The sequence below is a fragment of the Nanorana parkeri genome, unplaced genomic scaffold (assembly GCF_000935625.1).
Source record: "Nanorana parkeri isolate BGI_ZX_2015 unplaced genomic scaffold, ASM93562v1 scaffold467, whole genome shotgun sequence".
Lineage (NCBI taxonomy): Eukaryota > Metazoa > Chordata > Amphibia > Anura > Dicroglossidae > Nanorana > Nanorana parkeri.
In genome coordinates, this window is record NW_017306735.1 from 735,338 (window position 1) to 760,237 (window position 24,900).

At 38.2% G+C, this 24,900-nt stretch overlaps 1 protein-coding gene across 1 annotated transcript in view; it reads right to left on the bottom strand.

Annotated features, from left to right (window-relative positions):
- Positions 1–24,900, bottom strand: part of PARD3B (par-3 family cell polarity regulator beta) — a 516,508-nt gene that overhangs the window by 98,127 nt on the left and 393,481 nt on the right. Inside the window, exon 7 of the mRNA XM_018560588.1 lies at positions 6,699–6,775. Coding sequence (XP_018416090.1) covers positions 6,699–6,775 — 77 coding nt within the window. The remainder of the gene's footprint in view (positions 1–6,698; positions 6,776–24,900) is intronic.

A 24,900-nucleotide genomic window follows, 5' to 3' on the forward strand; every position in this document is an offset into this window, starting at 1 on the left:
GTTTAAAAAAATATTTTTTTTGTCTAAATATTTTTTTAACACCTTACTGCTAATGCCTGTGAATGTTTAACAAGTACTCCCTAATGTGTGTTTGTCTTAAGGCTTTAAAGTGTTGACAAGTATCTGTCTTTAGAATTTTAACACGTACTTACTAATATTTGTAATTGTGCTTCAAAGATGCCTATAAATGTGCAACAAACATTCTGCAAGCTTAATTACAATTATATTGATGCACAGTAATAAAATTAATTTAATGATGCCACTTATGAGCTTGTCCTTGGTATCCAGCATCTTGACATGAATTATCAGATCAGTAGGGATAATACAGCTGTGTTTTGACACTGGCATCCATTTACAAAATATTTGGGGAAATACAACTATACTGATAGATCAGTTTATAAAGAACATTGGCTTGTGCTCCAGATTGTGAACATGTAAACATATGTCCAAAGAGCAATGAAATATTAGTTCAGTGCGTATGGAAACAGTTCATATTTTGATAATCAAAGTCCAAAGAATGCCTGATTTCTAAATTTGAAAACATTTGCTAGACAACTAAAAGGTCAGTTCATCCAAAAATCAAAAGCTACCCAACCTAGGATCTCAGGTGGCAAGGTCTCTCTGTTCATGAGTTTCATGTGCTCACACCTGCTGCAACCACATAGTGGAGCTCCTACTTCCACCGTCGGAAATATATTTTATTTTTTATTCTTTAGAAAACATAATAGGAGGAAGGAATGAGGGAAACCACCCAAAATTCCAAGATAGGTACTCCAGCAGCCAGATATCTCCACTCTTGGCTCTGGCCCTTCCCAAGAAATATAAGTAGCCAACAGGCGATGCCTATACTTGAAACATCACTTGACCTAGTACCATAGTCCTAGAAAGAGTCATCATAATGATCACTAAACCTGAATCTGACAATAAAATAATACATTATTTTAATACATATTTGTAACTCTCTAAAAATATTAAATATATTTAATATCAATGTGGTGAAATTCTAATACTTTTAATTTAAAAAATCATCCAGTTTACTGAGGAAGCAAGTTAGTTATAAGAATGCATCTGATCCATCTCTAGTAAGCTGAAAGCTGTGAATTATTGCACTTTGTATATTATCATTGCTTCCAAACTGCGTTATTGAATAGGCCTGCGTGAGTCCTATCTTAAGTGTGCCCAGAACATTATCGGTTGGGATCTTGCTTCCTTATCTTATTAAGGGACAACTATGCCCTAATAATAAGAACTGACAATTATGTTGTGGGAAATAACTGCTTACTGTAAAAACTGCTCCATTCTTTTCTGTGAAGTTGGCAGTGACTCAGGAACAGGAGGAAAGTGAAGGGGCCGCAATGGACTCCCATTGTTGTATGCCAGAAATCTGTTACACACCAATAGCTGCAAAGAATCCATGTGAGGTGCAAATGGCTCAGAAAGCCAGCTCTCTTTTCTTCTGGCAACGTCTCAGTGCCAGCGGCTGCTCAATAATAGCGGTGTTTCTTTATTTCTTGACTAGATACCACAAAGTATGGTTACATAGCCACATAGTTAGTGATATTGAAAAAAGGCAGAAGACAATCAAGTTTAAACAATAAAAAATAAACTAAAACATTATATCAAAACCTGCATACGCAGAACCCTATACCAACAGTCAATCCAGAGGAAGTAAAAAAAAAGAAATTCTTATAAAGAAGGGTCCAATTCACTCCAACAGGGGAAACAGTAAATCCTTTCTAATACCCTAAGGCAATCCAACATTCAACAGTCTCTGGTGTTATTACTTTCTTAATGTCCAGTTATATTTTGTGTATTTAGGAATGCATCCAGCTTAGCCAGCTAGACATAGTTTCTGTTGCATGCCTTCCCTTGAGAGGAAGGGTTGGCTGGGCGGGGTAATCTTGCACTGTCACAAATGTTTGCTGAAAAGGAGAAATGATCGGTGTATCTACTCACTGAAGGAACAATTTTTCTTTTAAAGTGTAAGTGCATTTTAATATGTTAATAAAGTGGATTTAAAGTGGTTTTACACTATGGGCAGTATCTGTTTTCTCTGAGCTTGGCAGTTTGTTTAATAAGAGGAGGACTGTGTGTGGAGGAAGTCATATCTGGACCTGTGGATATTGGAGGGTACATGCGGGTGTATTGCAAGAGATCATTTGGAGCAAACGAACAGCTACAGGGTAAGAAGAGGAGCTTGAGAATGCGAGCTGATTTGTCAGTAAAAGTGCATATGGTCTATCTTTAACTACGTAGATGACCTGTAACCTCTGGTGAGTGTGGTGTTTTGAAGACTGTTGCACTTTATAATATTTATTTACTGAGTGAGTGTGGACTTGTTTTTCACAATATATCTGTATATATCTATATATTTATTGTATACTGTATGTACAAGCCTTTTTATGAATAATGTGTTATTGTAGGGAGTGCAGGAACACATGTAAGTATACACATGATTTTTTTAATTTAATGTTTTGATATTATTTAATTATTGATCTTTTATTGTTCAGCGCTGCATGTATGTTTTGAGATGTATATATAGTAGGGAGAACAGCGTGGTGTAAATAGTTGTGAACAGTTCTGAAGGAGTCTATTCCACATTTTTACAGCTCTTATTGTGAAGGAGCCTTTCTATAAGCACAGGTTAAACTTATTTTTTCTCCATATGCCTTTTATATTGTAAGCCCTCAGGGGCAGGGCCCTCCTTACCATCTTGTCTTGAATTGATTTGTGATTGTAATGTCTTCCTTATATTTTAAAGCGCTACGCAAACTGTTGGCGCTATATAAATCCTGAATAATAATAATACGCAGAGTGTGTCCCTTACAATGACCTTAAAGTTAATCATTTTGTACCAAGTTTACTTTATGGGTCATTTTACATTTATATATGGAGATCATGATGATGATTATGGTGATGATGATTATGGTGATGATATACGGTGATGATATATGGTTATGATATACGGTGATGATATATGGTGATGATATATGGTGACCCCCTCCCCCCAATTGTCTCTTTTGAAGGGAGGGTACATTCAGTTCGACTAATCTTTCCTCATAGCTAAGGTCCTCCGTGTTTCTTGTAAGCTTAGTTGTCCCTCTCTGCTCCAGTTCCCCAACACCCTTTGTGCAAACTAGTGGCCAAATGTGAACTGCATATTTCAGATGAGGTCTTATTGATGTTTTATACTGTGGTAATTTTATGTATCTCTCTCTGGAGCCTATACCACCTTTAATACAAGAAAGCATTTTGCTTGCTTAAAAAACTGCACAGTACATTGAACTATATATCATCAAAAACTAAAAAGTACAAGAGTAAAGGATTACCAGTCTAATATGACTGAGACAAAAGACATGCATTCACTTTGAAATCTTATTATCATTACACCAGTCATTGTCCATCTGTGAACCTCCATCCTTACCCCCAGGGGCACAGGTCTGTCCTTAAACCCTGTCCACGTTCTGTAGTTCTGCTTTGGCCCAAATTATATTTGGTTTGCTGTCTTTGAATGGGCTCCTTTTCCATATATACAAAAGTCTAAATTGTCACACGACCCAAGATTTATGGCTTCATCTGGCTATAAGCTTCATTTGACTCCTATTGTATCTTCGCTGTTTATTAATATGGTTACATCTTTAACTGTGCAGGAAAGTTACAGCAGCCTTGAATATGTAAGGATTACTAAATCAGATTTGTGGCCAAACAGCCAAATATATTACTGAAATACTTATGTGTACTGTTTTACCTGCCAAAAGATTTGCAGTTCTGCTGTTTTGGTTTAGGTACCCGGCATACTGCATAAGTAGGGGACATTTCTTTACTTTATTGCTGATTGCACAATGAAGAAGCAGAAGTAAACATTTCTTGATAAATATATATATATTTATATTACTTGTCCCATTACCCAAAAGAATAAGGTAATATCATGTGAAACAATCATTGGTGTCCAGGGGAATTTTCTTTATCTGTGCTTGCTATATAACTGTGTGAAATAAAGGTCAAGTGGATGAGTATAGTATTGTTTCAATATTCCTGTATCAATAAATACAGAGTTACATTATAGTCTTTACATCTGGTCCCTGCAACAGGCAGCAGTGACACATTGGGAGTTATCCCTTTGAAACAGCTGCTACAGTAAATGCCAGGTCCTGTGGTTCCAACTTGTCTTCAAATTAGTGTGAGCAGCTACAGATGTGCAATTACAACAAAGCCCCATTCACGTCTGACAGTTGTGTCTCTTGTACCTTTTTTTGGGGGGGCAGAATTGTGTATTTTTGGCCCTATAGACTTCAATGGGAGCACCTAACAACCATCTCCTCCTCCTGGTAACTAGCTTTCCGAAGGTCAAAACAAACATTCAAGCCAAAAAAGGTGCACAAAACCAGGCAATAGAAATCTTCAAAATTGCCTAAAACCACTCACGTTCAAGTGTGAATATCAGCTAAGCCTTGAATTGAATTTACCTGATACATCATACCCATGCTCTGCTCCGAGGTAACCAAGTAACCAAGTATCAGGATTAGACTGACAGTTTTGTGTAATGCAGCAGAGCCGTAATTGGAATAAGATGCTTATTAACCCCTCCTCCATCAGCTTGTTTAGATGTTGTCTCCAGTTTATTAAGTATAAAAATTAATGCTGATAATGGTAATGTGAAATTAAACTTGAGAAATATATTTGTTACAATGTAAAGGCTCTTCAACATTGCCTTCACAAAAAGTATTTTTTATTATTCTATTTTCCAGGAGGATAACCCACGAACAAGGTCAGTAAGTTATTGCTATATAGCCTACTGTGTGAAAATATCAAGATACAATGTAGCACATTAGGATTATCCCATATTACTGCTTGTTAACTGGGTTAATATGGCAGTAACAGTTTTATATATGCACCAAAGGGAAGCCATTTTCTTCCAGCTTTATTGTTAGCAATCTGTTCAGCTACAAAATGGCAAATAATTATAATAAAAAGACCATATCAATAACAAGGAAATCCCCAACCAGAGTAGCCACAAAGACCTTCATAAAAAATATTTCATTACGTTTTTGACTTGCTGAATATCAATGAGTATGATATCGTAAAACACTCAAATTGCTGCATCGTACTATTCACTTAAGATCATATGAAAAGTTTCTTATTAATTCTTAAATAATGTGCACTATTTCTACAAACATTACATTCTGGGTTTACTTACACATAGGGCAAATGGGACAGGGCCCAACAGTCCAGAAAAATAATATACAGTATACTGTATATGAATCTAGGGATAGTATTATTACTGACCATTAACATCTTCATAACTATCCTACTATGTGCAGCCAGCCCTCTGCTCTGCCCATGTATGATCTGCCTTCTGTCTGTGTCATGCTCCTGATGCAAAGTCTTTGCCTTTTCCCCTTTAAATGAGGCCACAATAGAAGGGTAACCTTCTTGGTTTTGGACCCCAATATTTATTATAGATGATTAAGGAACAAAACACCCTAATTTGGATTTGAAATGGTCAGATAGTTAAAAGGTATGGGGAGTTCTGATTAAGATATCATCCATCAAGAAAAATAAAAAGGCAACGGGTAACTAAATGCATCAGCAGCCACACAAAAACGAAAATATCTCATTCTAAGCAATCATACCAATAAGCAAACCCGCTAAACATGATATCATGGATTAGCTGGGAGGTAACCTAGCAAACACTGTATGTGACAAATGCGCAGATGAAAACATTGAACAGAAGCTTGTAGCTTAGAACAATAATGATATCAATGTCCAATTCCATCAATATAGTGACTTTTTGCAGTGCTTTGTGAAACGTTAGCATAAAATATCCACCTTTATAGCCTTATAGAGTAATGTTTTAGTACATTTCTTATGTTTAGCAGTGTTTCTCCACATTTTTCCAGTCATGGCAACCTATAAAAGTGTGCAAAATCTCAAGGCACTCCAGTCTAAAATGTTAAAACTGTAAATGTAGATTCCCTCCAAAATCCATACCTGCCCCCTATCCAAGATATGGATTCTGGTATGGATTTTAAGGGGGGACCCACACAAAAAAAGTGGTGTTCCCCCTTCACATAAGGAACTCCCTTCACATCAGTGACCCCCCTTCACATCAGTGACCCCCCTTTCACATCAGAGTCCCACTTAACATAATCAGAAATCAAAAGATCTCGCTGCACTCCTTACCGAAGTATGAAAAAGACACGTACGTACGGACGGGTGGGTGCTTGTAGTGGCCACGGATGGCACAGTGAAAAGATCAGATAGAAAAAAACGTCACCAGCACACCAAAGGATAATCAAGCAATAGTCCATTTATTGGCACATTGCCATTCAAATTCATTTGAATGGCAATGTGCCAATAAATGGACTATTGCTTGATTATCCTTTGGAGTGCTGGTGACGTTATTTTCTATCTCACCCCTTAACATCATGACCCCCCCCTCCTTTCACATCAAAGTCACCCCATCTCATGCTAGGAGCTTCCCTTCACATCAGAAGGCCCCATTTACATCAGAGTCACCTTCTTTCACTTCAGAGGCATGATGCTGTGTGTACATTTTGAGGCACCCCTGAGGAAATCAGAGGGCACCCTGGTTATGAAAGGCTGGTTTAGCATTTCAGGTTATTATAAGTATAAAACAAAAGCACACATAGAGCAGTAATGAAAAAGACCAGATATTAGGCATGACTTAATTCTACCTGGGTAATGATGCATACTGCCTTTCCATCCGGTCATAAGAGAGGTTGTGGGATCCACCAGGACCTCGTACCGGGACCTGCAAAAAAAAACAAGAAGAAAGGATGAACACAATGAGCAGACTCCACAATTTAATCGCAAGATGTCACTCTGGCATAACATAAATGAGACAGGAAAGAGGTAGCTGGGTCAAATCACTTTTACACTACAAAACAAAACTGGGATGCTTGGTCCTTAGAAATGACTTTTGGATATTAAGGCTTCTTGGAGTAGAGACATTACTCAGCTCAGTGACGCCATTGCAAGCAGATCGATGCAGCAATTTCACATTTTTTTCTTTGTTGAGCAGTGTGAACTTGATGAAATGAAGTGCACACAAAGGTGAAGGCTGAATAGCAAGCAAGAAGGTATTACAAAGACAAGATAGCAAACAGCTTAACCATACCAGTCTGCAAGTGGATTAAATCTTCACCTGCATTTTCAAAGTATTTTGAATGTTCTATAGACATGCACATGCAAACACTCAATCAGACTTTCTCAAACAGAAAAAGAGTCAAAGGCAATATGAAGGTAACCCTAAACAGCCATCCAGTAATCTTTATTTATTGGTCTGACTTTTTAAGCTGATGAAAGGTAAGATCTGACTTACTGATACAGCACAACTTGACCTGGACAATACCTTAATAAATAAACCTGGATATATGACTGCTCACAGCTGGTATGAGGAATTCATTGTAAATCTAGTCTTAAATATCAATACATCATATATTTATTCCCCCTGGTCTTTCTACATAGACAGGAGGAGATATTTTGAATGTTGATTGCAAATAGCCAGATCTGAGAGAGTACAATTATATCAAACTAATTGTAATAAAAGTGGTAATACACTTAATACCACCCACTGAAAGATGAAGTAACAGTGTCATCTGGATTTCCATAACACATATTTACCATCCCAGCAGATATTGATTGGCAGCACTTTCCATCTTTGCACCAAACACAGGGTCACTTACCGACAGAATTGATCTAAACTGGCTTAATATACCAGGACAAAATCAAGGTATACATGTGCATTAAAGGTTAATAGTTATAAGATTCTAAGTTATAAATCTGCATGTTCATAATACAACCATACATTTAGTAATAAAATTAGGATACAACTAAATCTGTGATACAATTATGTGAGAGATATGCAATGTTATTAATAAAACAGTTGGATGGACAGCCTAGATAAAGCTGTACAATAGTTTAGAGCCTGTGGATGGCATAGACATCAAAGGGTGGGCAGAAGATTCAACCACCAAAAGAAAGATCTTTCTTTACAAATGTATTTCCATAAGCACACAATCCTTTCAGGCAAACCTGCATGTTTATGTATAGTTGTGCTTAAAAGGATGCATACTCTGGCAGAAATCATGACATTTTGGCATTGATATTGAAAATATCACTAATCATGCCAAAAAACTTTCTTTTATTTAAGGATAGTGATCATATGCACCCTGGTGTAAGATTGATTTTCCTGTGGAAGTCAGGCTTAATAAAACCTTCATTAAAAAATGAAGAAAGCCTGAAATGTGAGTCATGAAAATGTGCATACATCATCACTGGACCTCTTCATTACAACAGTAGATGCTAATCACTTACAAAGGTGGAAATGGACTAAGCTTACTTGTTTTATTGTTTCGTTACCTACTTTGTATTGAGACATTTTTCATTTATTGCCCTGATTGTTGCAATTGCTTGAACTAAACTTTTATTGCAGGACTTTCTTTCCTTAAAAAAAAAACCCCCTTTACAATACTGTGTGTCGGTGAGTGTTGGGTTCCATTCAGGATGTAATGCATGCAATAAGAGGACACTATTGACACTGGCCTTATTTCAGGGAAACTATAGCAAGAGTTCAGGAAAATCTAGTCTCACAAGACTGTTTTCCTTTAAACCCCTTGCCGCCTGCCCATTGTCAAAAAATGGGCGGACGACGGATGCTTCCTGGTGGGTGGATGTACATGGGCGTGATTTTTTTTCTGATCGCGGGTGCAAGCGAGCAGAATCCTGCCGCGAATGTGAACAGCCAGTACCAGCTGTTACATACAAGCGTTCGGCCGGCTCTACAGCCGGCCGATCGCTTGTATGACCATGCACAGTGCGGGCCCCCCCTCTGCTGACACCCCAGCCACTGCTGGTTATCCCGAATATTACAGTGAGAGCAATAATTTTAGGGCCAATAATCACTCATATTACTAAACTGATGAGCGGTAAAAGCATTTAAAATGTCGTCTATGGCCAATTTTAGGCATGGTAGTTTTTTGCGATTTCACAGGCTCACTCAATTTTAAAGCTTGATATGTTTGGTGTCTATTTACCCGACGTGACCCCATCTTTAACATTTTACCAAAAAATTGTGTGCTGATAAATGTTTTATAACATAACAGGGAAAACAGGTTTTTTTTTTTTTTTAAATTGTTGGCACTTTTTTATTATATAAGAAAAAATTAAAACCCCAGTGGTGATTAAATACCACCAAAAGAAAGCTCTATCTGTCCCTAAAAAATGGTATAACATTAATTTCCGTACAGCATTGTATGACGGAATAAATGTCAGTCAAAGTACTGCAGCATTGAATACTGAATAATGACCTGTGCAGCAAGGGGGTTTAACACCCCAGTCTTCAAGTGGTTAAGACTGTTTGACCCAAGTGTGTCACAGAGTATCCATAAACGTACATTAATTTCATTATGTGAAACACATATGTTCTGTTTCACAGAATTATTATGCATTGTGTGTATGGTTTCTAGCGATCCCCTTTTACTACCTGACTATGCTAATGTGGAATACTCTGAGACACAATTGTATGCTATACTGTTTGTGCATCATGTGCTATCTTATTGTTTTATTCTATCTTGAAAAAATGTAATAAAATACTTTGAAAGTTAATTTCATTATGTGAGTGTTGTCAACTGGATCAGCAATCATTGAACGCAATTGCCATTTAACCTTTTCTGTCTTTAAGCTGGCCACAATTAGCTTAAGGAGGAGAGGGTGGGCAGGATTAAGAAGAATTGGCATGCCAATTCAATTACAGCATTGCAGCATCTGCACTACTGGCCAGTTTTACACAGCTGTATCATCTGCAGTATTTTAATTCTTGTAGTGCAAGCCCTCTCTGTGCTCTTTTTCTCTAGTACATTTCAGCCAATTCCCCCTTAACAATGTACTGTTGCTGGCCAATTTTACACTGCTGTATCATCTGCAGTCTCTTAATTCTTCATGAGAGCTTGCCACAAAATTGGACAGTTTTGCATCAGCAAAAGCAAGGGCAGTTTCTACACCCCATCAAATTACCATTTGACAAAAAAGCACGCGTCTCTGCTAAAGCTACCTGAAAAAAAGCCTTCAGACTGAAATGAATTAGAGTGGGATGCTGCTGTTGTATGTAAGTCAATCGTTTTGTAAAAAAATCAATTCCACAGCCAAATATGCACTGCCAGTGTATGCTGCCACTGAGACTGCCTGCAAAAATTGTACTCTTTTGTATCACATTATGTTACTACACTGTATTGTATCTTTTTTTGTGCTTTTTACATTGGTACATATCCCTCATGGCAGTGCCCAGCTTCCCATGCCTTTTATGACAGTAGGTTGCCCATTAGCTCTAAAATAACCACAGTTTAGCAACAAGTCCCTCCTTGTCCCCAATAGACTTTAATGGGATTTGCCTCTAAGCTCAGGTTCACCAAACAACTCCTGACAAATCGAACCTGGGCATATGCGCCCATCACTAACGAGCAACAAAGAGACTGATAGTGCACTGAAAGTGGCACTATTGAGCAGATATTCATTTAACATCTACCACATAATAGGTTTCCTGAACCAGGGCACTCAAAGCACAATGATTCAGTACATGGAAAGAGTCTATGCTTGTAGCTTTATTGTTCAAGTGCCAGCATAGCTCCCTTATACAAGGAAATGATGCTACTCTATATCCTCGGATAATATAGACAGCTAAGAATGAAAAGTCAGGGTGAAAGCACTTCAGCTATTAACACTCAGCTAGAACACTAGAGCCGTGCTCCAGTTTGTTTTCCAAGAAGTAACCTTTGTTGGTGGATGCATAAAGCACTATGAAAAGGCTCACACAGGGAGGGCAAACAGCATGACTACAGATGCTTTTAGGCCACTTTAAGCTCTGTTCCCAGTTTCACCTGCACAACCAGAGCCGAAGCTTTGAGTGTCTAGTTAAAAGGATGCTATTAGCCTTTTTTTTCCCTCAGTAAAAGCAGAAGTCTGAGAGAGACAATTTCAGTGTCTCTTGCATTAAGAAATATTCCTGTGTCTTGGCATTGCTAGGACCAGCATCTTTTGTGAGGGAATATATTAAGAGACCTCTCGGCTGCCTCCCCTCCACCAGATTAAAGCTCCAGACCCAATCAGTGCTGTATATGGAAGGTGCATTAAGACATAAGTACTCAAAAGTCTTTAAAGGCTGGTTTCTAATTGACGATAACCTTAATAGCTTTTCACATGCTGTCCTAAAAGGCTGCTGAACTCTGTGGCAGATGCAGGTCCTTTATGCAGTGCTGCAAATCCAGAACATAACAATGACACAAAAAGAGTAACAGCAGAAAAAAATGAATAAAACACGCATGTAGGAAGGAAATATAACACATTTTATATATATGTGTGTGTGAGTGTATATATATATATATATATATATGTGTGTGTATATATATATATATTGTGGCAGTGCGTGGCAATGCCATGGTGTCTTTTGGCAATATAGTCACCCAGGTCTCTCAGCCAGGGGGGCTGAGCAGTTCCAGAAAGTGCAAACGTTTAGTGGGTAAGAGATGGCTTTGCAATTCTTCCCAGGTTTTCCGGATGTGGCTTGGGTTCCTGGAACTGGGAGATTTCAAAGAACATTTGGAGGGATGAAATCTCCATTCCTGGGTCCAGGCTTTAGTGGTGACCAGCACCGAAAGAATGTGCACCTGGGCACAGCCCTTATGAGAAGAATGCTGGCTCATGTTCAGGGCTCCATCTGGGTGACAGAGGAGGTCTCTTCAGGAGTCAGGAGGGCTCTACCCTGGGACCAGTCTGTGGCTGGCGGACTAAGGAGTGGGTCATCTGTGTGGTGAAAACGTTTGGTAATCAGACAACCTAAAGTCGGTGGACTTTGAAAGTGCTATTTTGGATGTGCATATGTTCCTGTGCAAGAGATGATAAAGGACCCCTGCGAGGGTGATCACATTGTTTTGAGAACTTTCATTAAATAAAAGTGGGCAAGGATGCCCTTAAAAGAAGTCATAAGCGAGTGGATGCATCCTTAATGCGCTACCATTGGAGGCTAAATCTAGCGTTAAAACGGATGAGGCTCAATAGGAGTAATTTCTTGGTAATGTAAACACAGAGGACTGAACCAGAAGTCCACTTTTAAACAGATGTGGGAAACCCTTTCTCAATTTGACACATCACATTTTGCTTTCTTTAGCGCTATAAAACAAAATGAATAAACTGCTCCAAAATTAGGAGAGATATTGAAAACCTTTGCCAATGTATAACATGTAACAGATCACTCGAGCACAAAAGACAGTATTAATAGAAAAATACATTTTTTGAACTACAAGCAAGTTATTTTCTCAGCAGATGAAAGACTAGAATGTTAGCCTGAAAACAGTTAAGTTTATTCTTGGATTCTGAAGAATGTTCCAGAAATCATATTACTTCTTCAAATGCTCACACTCCCTCCTATATATCCACTCTACAGCACAATTCTTTTTTGAGCTAGGCATACAAAATATCATACACAAAAACAACAGAAGGGAATAAAAGCTCAATGTCTCCTTCTTGCATCTGTGTGTGATTTGATAGACCAGCTGCCGCTTCTCCTAGCAGTTATGGGCAAGTTAAACCTTGGAATATATGAATAGATTTTGTTTTGATGGTAAAACATATTAACCCATGAAGTTGTTTTTTTAAAATCAATTTTAGTGGTAGTTAGCTATATCTTTTGTTTCAAAAGACCTCTCTGTGTAATGTGCAAGATTGTTGATGTGGAAAGCTATGAACATTATGCAAATATGTTAGGAACTCAAAACAACTTCTAAGGGTCTAAGGAACATATTCATAGTGCGCAAAGCTGTCTTTACCATATACATGGCAACAGAGATCTCAGCAAACACGAAACCACACTTTGAACAATGTCCCACAGGACACAAGGTTTAATCTTGTAAGTATTTAAAAAAAAATGTCTTTTGCTTATGATAAATGGGTAGTGTGGGGATGCTAAACAAACAATACAGACATTTGGGGTTGGTTTACTTAAGAAAGTTCACATTGCAAAGTGTATGTCCACTTTACAAGTAACTGGTAAGTAAAGCTAGCCATAATTGTTCAGATTTCTCTTATTCAACCCTGCAGACTGAATGAGAAACATCACTTGATCCCTCCTGCATCTATGCTAAACAGAGTGGATTGAAATATCTCACCTGCTGGCTATCTGATTGGATGCAGTCACTGTTTGGCAAATAATTTTCCACCTGGCTATAGGAAATATGGAGCAGCTCAATCTGCACAAATCTACCCCTGCTACCAGAACCTCGATAACCAGAAGGCTTCCGCCTTCCGATTAGAGCGCTGCATTTTTCATCAAAGTTTATCAAGCCGGTTGTGCCAACAGAACCCCCCATAGATCAAACTTTGGTCAATTCAGCAAGAATAGTCTTCTTTAGTAAATATACCCCATTGTCACATATGCTTCAACATTTTAAATGTGTGCTGCCTACCTATAGAACTGCTTGGAAAATTCCGGATTGAAACAGAATTTTAAACAAGTTATTCACTGATTAAGTATTATATAGCTACAAAAATGTCTAAAAAAAGTGTTGATTTGTGCTTTAACTAGGAGAAAGCAGGAAAACTCATGTCAGATAAAATCCTTATAAGCTTATATCCTATAGTACCTTTAAATAGGACTGAGTGGAACCCCCCCCCAAAATAAGAGCAAAATAAAAGGCCACAGCCATCTTTGTGTAATAAAGATAATAATGTTTTCAGTGCTTTCCGCTATGAATATATGTGAATGCATTTTTGTTATCTCTGAAATAAATCTTATTGTTTTTAATGCATGAAGATCATTGTTCTTAGCTCTATTTTATGTATTTAACAAAAATATCTGCCTTAATAATGCATATGATCAAAAATAGGTGCTAACATTTGCTAGCACATATGTGCTCATTAAAAAGTGGGTAGGTTTTTTTTTATAATAACTATATTAAAAAATTTAGGAAAAACACCCAAACCATAGATAGATTTGCAGGGAGTATACATGACTTTCCAGATAGAGTACAACTTAAAGAGGCGGCTCAATTGAGGTTTCTGTGTCAGGTAAGTGGAGTTTGTTGGGGAATGTAATTAGTAGTAAGGGTAGAATAGTGGTGAGGTAATAGCAAACTAGATAAAACATGAAAACAATTAAAAACCCACGCAGATTACTTGCATGTAGTATCCAATAAAATTGCTTGTTTTACTTTACCAGTGCATGAAAGAGAAAAATTGGTTGTTTTCTCTGACCTGAATTAACCTTGTTCTATTTTCTCCAATTTTTAGGAATACGTTCTGTTGTTTAACTTTTAGATATAATATTTTTTTTAAAGGAGATCACAAATCTTTTACCGATTGAGTAATACTGGACTTGTCATTGTACTGATATAAACAAAGTATTTGTAAATGTCCCTCAAGAGACACTACATTAAACTAATCTATGTGGTGCTAGCTATGCCTGCACACTGTGTCCTCATTGACTTTAGTGGAACCATGAAACGAGGATCTCCATTCTTAATATACGGCCCTTTTCAAGTCAGCAGAGACACAGTGCACAGGTGCAGCCAGAGCTGAAGACAGTCTGGAAACAAAGGAGGAGGCTCTGAAACTAACATAAGTAAGCAGCTGGGGAGGGGTGTTAGCACAGTTTAGCTAACATAGGAGGGTGGATTTAGCAATAGTTTATGTAAAGGTCTTTTAATACTGGCTTATTGCTAAAGTTGTTATTCCTTTAAAAAATAATGAAATTCTTTTGTGCACATAATAAGCATTTCAGTTACTGTCATCCTTTGCACAGCAGCACTCAGACTGGGGACGGGAGCACAAACAGAGCATGACCTCTGCATTGGACTGAATAGAGATTCCCAGATGGAGAAGATTCTGACAGGAGGCTGTGTGGTGCTGTGGAGGCTGCACAACCAAGACCTCGGCAGATCAGGTCAGGTAAGAATAACACTGGGAAAGAGACAGGGAGTGTAAGCCTTACTAAAATAAGTGTAAATGCATACTAAATGCAACCAGAGCCATGATCAGCAAAACTACACAGCCTTGCCTGTGTGGTAGAAAATTAATTGGCATGCAAACAGTCTGTTAAAGCTTTTTTTATCTGGTATTTAGACCCACATTGCCAACTATGGACAAAATTATACACTAAATGCAATGATGTGCTATAAGTGGTTATCACATTTTCCGGTTAAGAATGTCTGGTGTACACAAAAACTAATAAAAACTGTTGTCTTAGTCTTATTTGTTGATATATTACAAACAGATGTTGGATTCCTATAAAGGACCCACGGGCATTTAACAGTCACTTTAACTTCCTGAAGAAGATCCATTGTCCAGCCACACACATCTGCATCTTCCAGAAGGATCACAAATAAACTTTCTTCCTGACTTTTCTGATGCAGCTCAGCTGAACTGCATTACATAACAAAGCAAAACTACAGTGAAGAGAATTAAAAGGTCTGAGTACACTCGGAGACACAACAATGGCATGCTGGGAGAGCTGGCACTGAAACAGCTTTGAAATTCTGCTTATGATTTGGCAAAGCTATACTCACAACAAGGGCAGGAGTTCACTTAAAAAAAATTTAATGTCAGAACCTCTAAAGTCTACAAACTGTTTGTCAGTGTATTTTAATACTTTTTGGATAACTTTTAGGAAGTAGTATAGAATATTGGACTCAAACTTTCTGGCGAGTTTTAAGCTTGGTAAATCTCCACTTGTAAGCAATACAGAAGACAATTAAATTACAACAGGAACACAAAATAAAGTAAACTTTCTAATAGGAACTATTAGCACAGCAAATATAGTGTTTCTTAAAAATAATGCTAATTTTTCTAATATTTAAATTGTTTGTAAAATAAATGAACTAATAAAACATTATTTTATTTTGCAGTCACTATACACATGCATGTCTATATCCTATGAGTGTGTGCGAAGGACTCGCATATAATTTTTTATATTGAGGATAAACAAAATACTATTCACTAAACATTTTTAACACTAATGGACTTTTCTCACAAATAACATCACAAGTGATTTCTGGCGCAGTCTGATGTGCCAATTAGACAACCTGATACTCAAAGTTGACCACATTCTGCCACGAAATTAATGCTCAATTGTGTGAGAATTACAGCTACGTGCAATGTTCCCAAGTTGGTATTAGGAGACCCATATCTGGGTTACAAGGTACCAGGCAGGTATGATGGTTTCAACCAATGTTTTAATCATTTCTGCTAATGAGGTAGACATTTTTTATATTTGATATTTGCATAGATTATATTAAAAAAAAGTATGTTATCCCTCATAATTCAAAATCCAGTCACTGTTAAAATACACAACTGCTCTGTGAAGTCTGTTCTTCTAATCCAAATTAATTTGCCTTTAATCTACTTTAAGCTTAGTCAGACCTCAAAACATGTTTCTGTGTTGTAACATCTGTGCTAAAACATTTTATTATATTTTCAGCATTCACTTGAAGAACAAATAACCAATAATGAAACACATTGTGTGCAGCACCTGTTTACACTTTGAAATAGATGAAATTACAAAGGATGGAGCTCTCCAAGCACTGCAAGTCTCTTCCTAAATAATATTGTTCTAGTACTTCAGAAAAATATTGTTCTGAAAAGCTGCACACTCTCCACTTCCTCCAGTGTATACTGCAGTTCCACTCACACTGCGCACACTTCAATTTCACCGAGATCTATTGCAAGTCCTTCAGAGCACACTCTACTTCCACCTGCGCACATTCTAATTTCCTGGATGTACACTAAAAACAATACAGTAGCAGTTGTTCCTTTATACAGTACAATTCAGTATATTATGAGGATCGGGCTCCGCCAAATTTTACCTCTCCAAATATGAAATTATGGTTGCAACAGCATTCTGATACTTTTGGAACCCCCATATTTATAGTGTTACATTTATGATGGTCTGGATTTTTTTTCTAATAAATGCCATGCCTTGCCACTCAAAATTATTTAAATAATGACAATGTCATTCCACCGCAAATATGGTTCTGCAATACAGTTTACAGGGTTTGGATCTGCCATATTTGTTTTACTTTTTTAAAGTTTTGAAATAAAACAAAACTGCATAGCCCCCAGCCTGGTACACCAGGTCACTGACCCATTAGCAAGATGGCCATGATTCTCCACTCACCATGTTACTGCCAGCTTGTATATCCTTAAAGTGACTCACAATTCACTGTCTCCAAAACCAACCTCTGTCACTGTTTCTCTATAGGTTCAGTTTTGCACCTGGGTCCCATGTTTGATTCCTATTCATCTGTGCCACTGCTTCATAATTCCTCAAAAAGGTGCCCTAGGACTTTTACTGTCTGCATGTATAGACTTTCTTACACTCCCCCTACAGGTTCTTAGTAAGAAGTGTTGACAAACACTTCCTCTGGAATAGCTTTTTAGACCTGCTCAGTGAATTTAGGAGTTGATTGCGGAAAGACTTCTTAAAATATACTGTATGTTCCCAGGCTCTGGTACCCGTGATCTGTGCTCCAGTTCAGATATCCATTTATGACCTCTGCTTGTTTCTTGATAATCCTTGTTATCTGCCTTGACCTTTTGCCCATCTGACTGCTGCATTTGTACCATACTTTGTTACCTTTGAGCTGTTCCCACTCCAAGTGAAACCGAGGGTTGCAACCTGGAAGCCGTTAGCAGCAAAGCCCATCATCCTTTAAGGTGTGCTCTGGTGAACACCAGGTGATTCCTTAGACCCTACACTTTGGCCCTCTTTAGAGCCTACACTTGCCTGGTGACACTGAGGGTGCACTACCTACTGCTGTTCACCCAAAATAATTTTAATGGCAGTTCGCTGCAATATAAGAGCTATTATACCCACCTTTCTAGCTCTACGCCTCTATGTTTACTAACTTTACTTCATTAAAAAGCTGCAGCCAACATCAGACTGCAGCATTTTACTCTTCCAGAAGCGTCAGATACCTGTTGCCCCCATCATGTGCTGTGGTTTCATCCTCTGACCCAAACATCACTGCTGTGTCCTGTAGTGACCCAAGGGACAAAGGATAAGGATAGAAACACAGCTTGTGGCGGGAGACACAGGCATACTACACTTTTGGAAGTGATTGCTTGAACAGAGCAAAGGTCGGAGACATAAGCCATGGGGAGATGAGTAGAATATCTCTTCTTTGGCAAAGAGCTACAATTAGGACTGATGTTTTGATAGTGTCAATTTAAACACCAGGTTAATGCTTCAAGATGAGGGCCAAAAAAACAAACACCCTTTTTAAAACACCAGCCTGGTTGTAATGGTTGCCTCTAAGCCTTTACCTGTTTGCAAGTAAAGTTACAAACAATCTACAGAAGTTCCCTATTACTCCACTACATCAACTTCCAAAAGAAATCTAAATAACCACGTCTCATATTTCATTTACAACAGAGATCTTTATTTTGAGGAGCTTACAAATGTATTTAATATTATGAAGAATGTAACAGGAGGTGCTAGAATATGCAAAGGTGGACGGGGACACTCAAAAATTTCAGGAAGACAGGAACAGACATAGTAATTATGGCATAGGGATCTTGCTATTAGAGTACCCAAGACACATTAGTTGGGGGCTGACTCAGCCCACCAGGTTCCACATAAATAACAAATTTCACTTTTGGGTGGAGTTAATTTTTTAAAGGCCTAAAATCAGGATAAAAATCACCTGTAAATGTACATTATGTTAGCTAAGATACACTTAATTTTTTTTATAGTAACTGCCTTGTAGCTTACAAATTAGTTGTAGCAAGTCAGCTTTTTAATCAAATACATTTTATGATGTAGACTAGAATTGCTGTCCAAAACAGAACAATCAGGTTTCACTCATAAGGTAAAAATCTCAATGCAAAACATGATAACGCAACCCTGACCAATGTTCTATCAACTACAGTTGATTACTACACTATACTCAAAGAGGACTTTTACCTTTCATTATATTGTATTGTATAATTATTGTGCCGCAACTTATTTTACTTTACATTAATTTCTAGCATACTTTATATCTGCCAAAAACTACTGTCTCCTAAGCTATTCTTTTCCTTAGAAGCAAGTGGATTGACTGGGTTCTGAGATTTGGGCTTACAGTGCTAAAGATGATCCTTACTCCTTCAGGCTGTGTGTACTGCAGTGCACTGTATAAATGAAAAGAGGGCATGGAGAGAATAAGTGGAGAGGCTGGACAGTAGGTTAAAGCCTTTAGCATGGAGGACACTGCTTTGTGAAAAATGGGGATAAAGTTAAAATTAATTACTTGTCCTAATGGTCCTAAAATGAAAACAGCAGACTTGCATTCAAAGGTAAGATTAATTGTATAAAAAAAAAAAAACATGTCTTTACCAGGTGTGTGCCATTAAGAACATCAAATCAGATTTCCTTCCTAACAGGTTAAGTTGCCCACACACCTTGCGATAATCGTACGATAATCGCGGGAAATCCCGCGATCGTACGATTATTGCAAGGTGTGTGGAAGGCGTGAGACCGTTTCTACTGTACGGTCGCATGACTTTTGTCTTTCGAGCATGTTCGAAAACCTGCCGAGAATGGTGAATCGTACGATTTTCGGCTGGTTTGTAGCATGATCGTGAGATAACTGCCGCACGGGCCAGTGTGCGCAAGTGCACACTGCCCGTTCAGAATTGCCCTCAGCGGGGCGGGCTTGCGATGATCGCAAGTACGATCTGCCTGTCCAAGATGGGCAGATCGGACGTTTTTTAAATGACCTTACAACCATCGCAAGACAAAAGTTTTGCGATGGTTGTAGGGTGTGTGGCCAGCTTTAGGAAGGAAATGTGCAGTGAGTACATAGAACGTGAGGTCTACACAAGATTTAGCATAGGTCTACAGTCATGGTTGCATATATCATATGGACAGGTCACAAGGTCCCAGCCTTTGTGTACTGTATAAAGCTCATCTCCAAATATGACTCACATTCGTGAGTATTTATTAGATATACATATATATGTGGTTGTAAAGCAGGTGGTAAATGTAAATGTGTTTGTGCTTTTGCATATTTCTACAGATTGTCCAACACAAACCAGCTTAAAAAACAGAAAATGTTAACAGCTTTCAAGTGGTACTCCCTCTACAATGTTTTTTTCGGATAAACTATTGAATGGTTCTATCTCCTCATAGATCTTTATTGCTGAGTCAATGGAGTGATCTTCTGCTATCTGTGATCCTAAAGTTCACAATGAAACCTTGGGTGTCACAGGCAGACAAGGAGGTATAGAAATTTTCACTCCAGCGTGAACACACCCGACTAAAGACCTGGCAGATGATTAAGCCCTGACAATCCCAATACTTAAAGAGGAACTTTACCTACCAACTGAATGCCTCCAAAAACAGTTACTCTTAGGCCTGGTTCACACCTGTACGTTTTGTAGCGCGTTCAACGCTCTACGAACGCTCTACAAAACGCTCAAACATGAAAATCCCATTGTTTTCTATGGGTATGGTTCACACCTTGCCGTATTTCAGCCCGCCTGAACGCGCTACAAAACGGCCTATGCCTGAAAAGGTACATGAGCTTCTTTTCGGCGTTTTTGTCTCGCGTTTCCATTGGGATACAGCCAAGTAGCCCCCGGAAACGCGCGTTTGTCGTGCGTTTTTTTACCGCGAATCGCGGTAAAAACACGCGACAAACGCGCATATTCGATACGCCTAGGTGTGAACAGAGCCTTAAGTCATGCCTTCTGTCAAGGTTGTCAGTGTGCTTATTTCAACTCTAACTGAACTTTCAAGCCCTCAAATGGCTGGTGTCATAGCTGATCACATGTGCAGCACCATGTCAATGATAATCTAAATAGAAGCTAAGATGGCACCTTCTTTGGCTGTAAGGGATAGGAAGTTGACGTTCTACACAAAAAAAAATGTTTGGGTAGTTGTTTACTTTAATGTCTTGTCCTTATACTTCCTTTTTAGGAGCCCCTACACAATCATTCTGTTTTTGGAAGCTGTTGTCTTTTTGCTTCCCAGAATAGGTGTCTAGGCAATTCCTAAACAAAATCTGTAAAAAGGGAAAAAACACAAAACACACATATATAGTAAGGAACTGCTGGGGGAAAATGCATCGTATAAACACGCATAGACATTATGCTGGAAAACAACAGGGAAACACATTTCACCTCATTAATTACATTACTTTAAAATTTGTTTTGGGATCCCCATAATAATTGTTACCATTGTCTATACCATGTTATTGTCATGTAATAGAATCAGATTAGAGAGTCAAAATTGCTCATAGTTGATGATAGTCATCTAAAGCTTTACAACAAAAGAATAGTAGGGCACTAGCAAAACTGCATTCCGCCATGGCTCGCACATGCCAAAGTTCAAAGTTCAGTCAGTAATTTACTAAAGTTGGATCCTTGAAAGATAAATGCTCACTGATCTTTTAAAGGCTACTACATAATGGGGTTGATTTACTAAAAAAAATAAAGAATATTAACTTGCAAAATTGAGCATTCAGCCATGGAAAGGTAAGGTAAAGCATTGTTCACTTAAAACTAGGGATGTCCCGATATCCCTAGTATATTGGGACATCCCTTTAATATACCAGCCATTTACATTTTTAAACTGGATTGGCTTCCTAAGGTCCCACGATTGTGGGAACCCCAGGCAGCAGCTGTCTTTGACAGCACCTGCCCTGTCCCACATCTCCTCCATCCAGCGGAGATCTGTATGCAGCCTGGCGAGATCTGGACACAACCTGGTGAGATCTGTACGCAGCCCTGGTGATTTTTGTACACAGCCCTGTTGAGAAACTGCCCTAAAATCATTAGTCTGTATTGTTATAGAAAAAATGTCACCTGTCCCTTTCAGAAAAAGTATCGGCAATTGGTATCGCTGAGTACCTGAAGGAAAGTACTTGTATTTGATCTTGAAAAAATGGTATCGGGACATCCCTATTTAAAATCCAACTCCATCTCCCGTCCCTCGCACCCCGATCGAACCCATACTGCCAGGTGTTTAGTTTTGTGTACCAGTTGAAGTAAATTATACCCACCTGAGTCCCCCGATCCAGATCCCTTGCTGATGCTGTTTCAGCTGGAGGAGGCTGCTAATCCAGGGTCACAGATTAACCCTCACCTGCCAGTCCCCCTAACTTCCTTTGGGCTGATATCAGTATTCTATGGTATCCCAATTGGTGGATAACCAATGGGAATTGTCCACATCACACAGGCAGTGACTTGGAAACCTGGAAAAAGGGCCCTAGCAGGAAGTAAAGAGGAGAAGGACCTGACACTGGATGATCATGTGACTGCAGCTTAAGGTAAGTGAAAAGAGGATTTACAAAGGCTATTTTCATCCCAGTGAGTAATGAGAATAGGGTGGGAGGGGGGGCTTTTATGGCGGGTTTGGGCTTTAAATTACCCAAATCACGTGAAAGAGAAATAAACAAAACAAAAAATAGATTTTTCTTCCAATTCGACATAACTGTAGATTCATCTAATTCACTAAGCAAAGTCAACATTCACTTCTCAAAGAGAACATTCTTATTTCTTCTTAAGTAAATTAACCCCACTGCCCTAATGAAAAATCCAGATAGTGTTCTTTGATTAATTTTATCAAGATATCTGCATTGAGAGGATCTGTTTACCATTGACTGGTTAGATTTGAAGCAACAATATGATGCATATAACACTGTTACATCTTTCAAACAGACATGGTAATCTTCCCATAGCTGACTGATTAGAGTAAGGTACACCAAATCTGCTGCTTTCTTTTTCTCAGACGACAAACAAAATTAAAAAGTTTCCAAAAAAACCTGCCATGAAATATCCGCTTTGTGAAAGAAAATAAAAAGGACATCTCTAGCCAGCTTTGCAAGGAGATGAAGTTACTATAGAAACAGTAATTGCGATACAATTTTTCATGTAGTCAAATTCTATCCCTTCCATCTGACAAGCTCTCAGTAGTACTGGCCTGCCTTCCAGATAGTGCTAATGATGAATTAGTAGGTTTGGAAATGCCATTAGTGAAAACATAGGAAAACCCTCTTAAAATCCATAGCTGTGATAAATGAAGGCTTTACACTTTACCATGCAAATGACTATGGATGGAAATGGATGTGGAGGGAATGTTATTTTTGTTTTTTTGAAACGCATCACTCATAGCAGACAACTTAGAGGTTTCATACCCTGGACCAATTATTTATCTTTATTCAATATACCCTGAAGACTTTCTTCTTTATAGGCAATATTTAATACAACATTGTTCTCTACCTTACAGGCATAATTTCTGTACTAGAGAATATTTTTGACTATGGATGGAAATGGATGTGGAGGGAATGTTATTTTTGTTTTTTTGAAACGCATCACTCATAGCAGACAACTTAGAGGTTTCATACCCTGGAACAATTATTTATCTTTATTCCATATACCCTGAAGATTTTCTTCTTTATACAGGTGAAACTCAAATAATTAGAATATCGTGCAAAAGTAATTGCAGTAAGTGCTGCAAAAGGGGCCCAAACCAAGTACTGAGTACATATGCATGCTTGTACTTTTCAGAGGTCCGATATTGTTCTATGTACAATCCGTGTTTTATTGATTGCATGTAATAATCTACTTTTTTGAGGTTGTGAATTTGGGGTTCTTGGGGTTTTCATGAGCTGTAAGCCATAATCATCACAATGATGACAAATCACGGCTTGAATTATCTTGCTTTGCATGTAATGAGTCTATCTCATATATTAGTTTCACCTTTTAAGTTGCATTAGTGAAATAAATGAACTTTGCACGATATTCTAATTATTCGAGTTTCACCTGTAGGTAGTATTTAATACAACATTGTTTTCTGCCTTACAGGCATCATTTCTGTACTTGAGAAACTTTTTGACAATAAGATAATAAAGAATTAATATCTGTCCAGTCAAATGTAACTTTCCTGTGGTATTCAATAACACCTATTTTATGCCTCTTTTTTGGAAAGCAGATTCTTCTCTTTTCTCCCCTGTGCTCAGACGGTCTAAGACCCACTGACGTCATCACGTCTAATGCAGGTCCATTCACTTACAGTAGACATGAAGATGCCAACAGACATTTCACAGTCAAAGGAGGGGGAGAGAGGTGAGTGTGGACTTCCACAGGACTAAGGATCTGGTGAGTATATCTTCTGCATTCCAACCCCTAGACCAAAACAAGCAGTTACCCCTTGCAATACAGGGATAGCCCCACGGCATGGGTTGCTAATTTCTGGAGTTCTTCTTTAAATGAAACTGTGTGAGTTCAGCTTCAAAGTAATCTTTGATGTGATTGTCACATTTTGCATGTATACTAGCTCAATATTATTTTAGTAATAAATAGTGGCCCATTCACAACTGTCCACTCTAGTGCATTGCGTTAATGTACCACATTCCTTTTGCGTGGATGCAGCACACCACAAGGCATGGCAGTTCATATTACCATGCAGTTTTCTGTGAGGCAGCTGTTGAGCACATGGTGCATTGTTACATATTGTGGTACCATGCAGTTTACTGCAATGCATTGGTGTGAATCCAATCTTAAAGATGTTTTTAACTAAGCTACTAACTTCACTCTACTCTATAAGATTTCAGCCACACAGGGACTGCATTGTTTCTAATAAGTCAGCTATAGGCTTCTACTGTGAAAGATCAGTTAAGCACCGCCGTTATGTAGCACTGCAAGGCAGAATGCATGGACTCTGTTGCAACAAATAAATATGGCCGTGAAAAATAAACATATACAATTGCAACATTAGTACACACTAATAATAATATCTACAAAATGCTAATATATTCTACAGTATATTTAAAATAACATTAAAGAGGCAATACATTCCACTATGAGCTGAAGTTTTGAGTCTGTGTAGTTTAGTCTTATTGTGAATGGGGG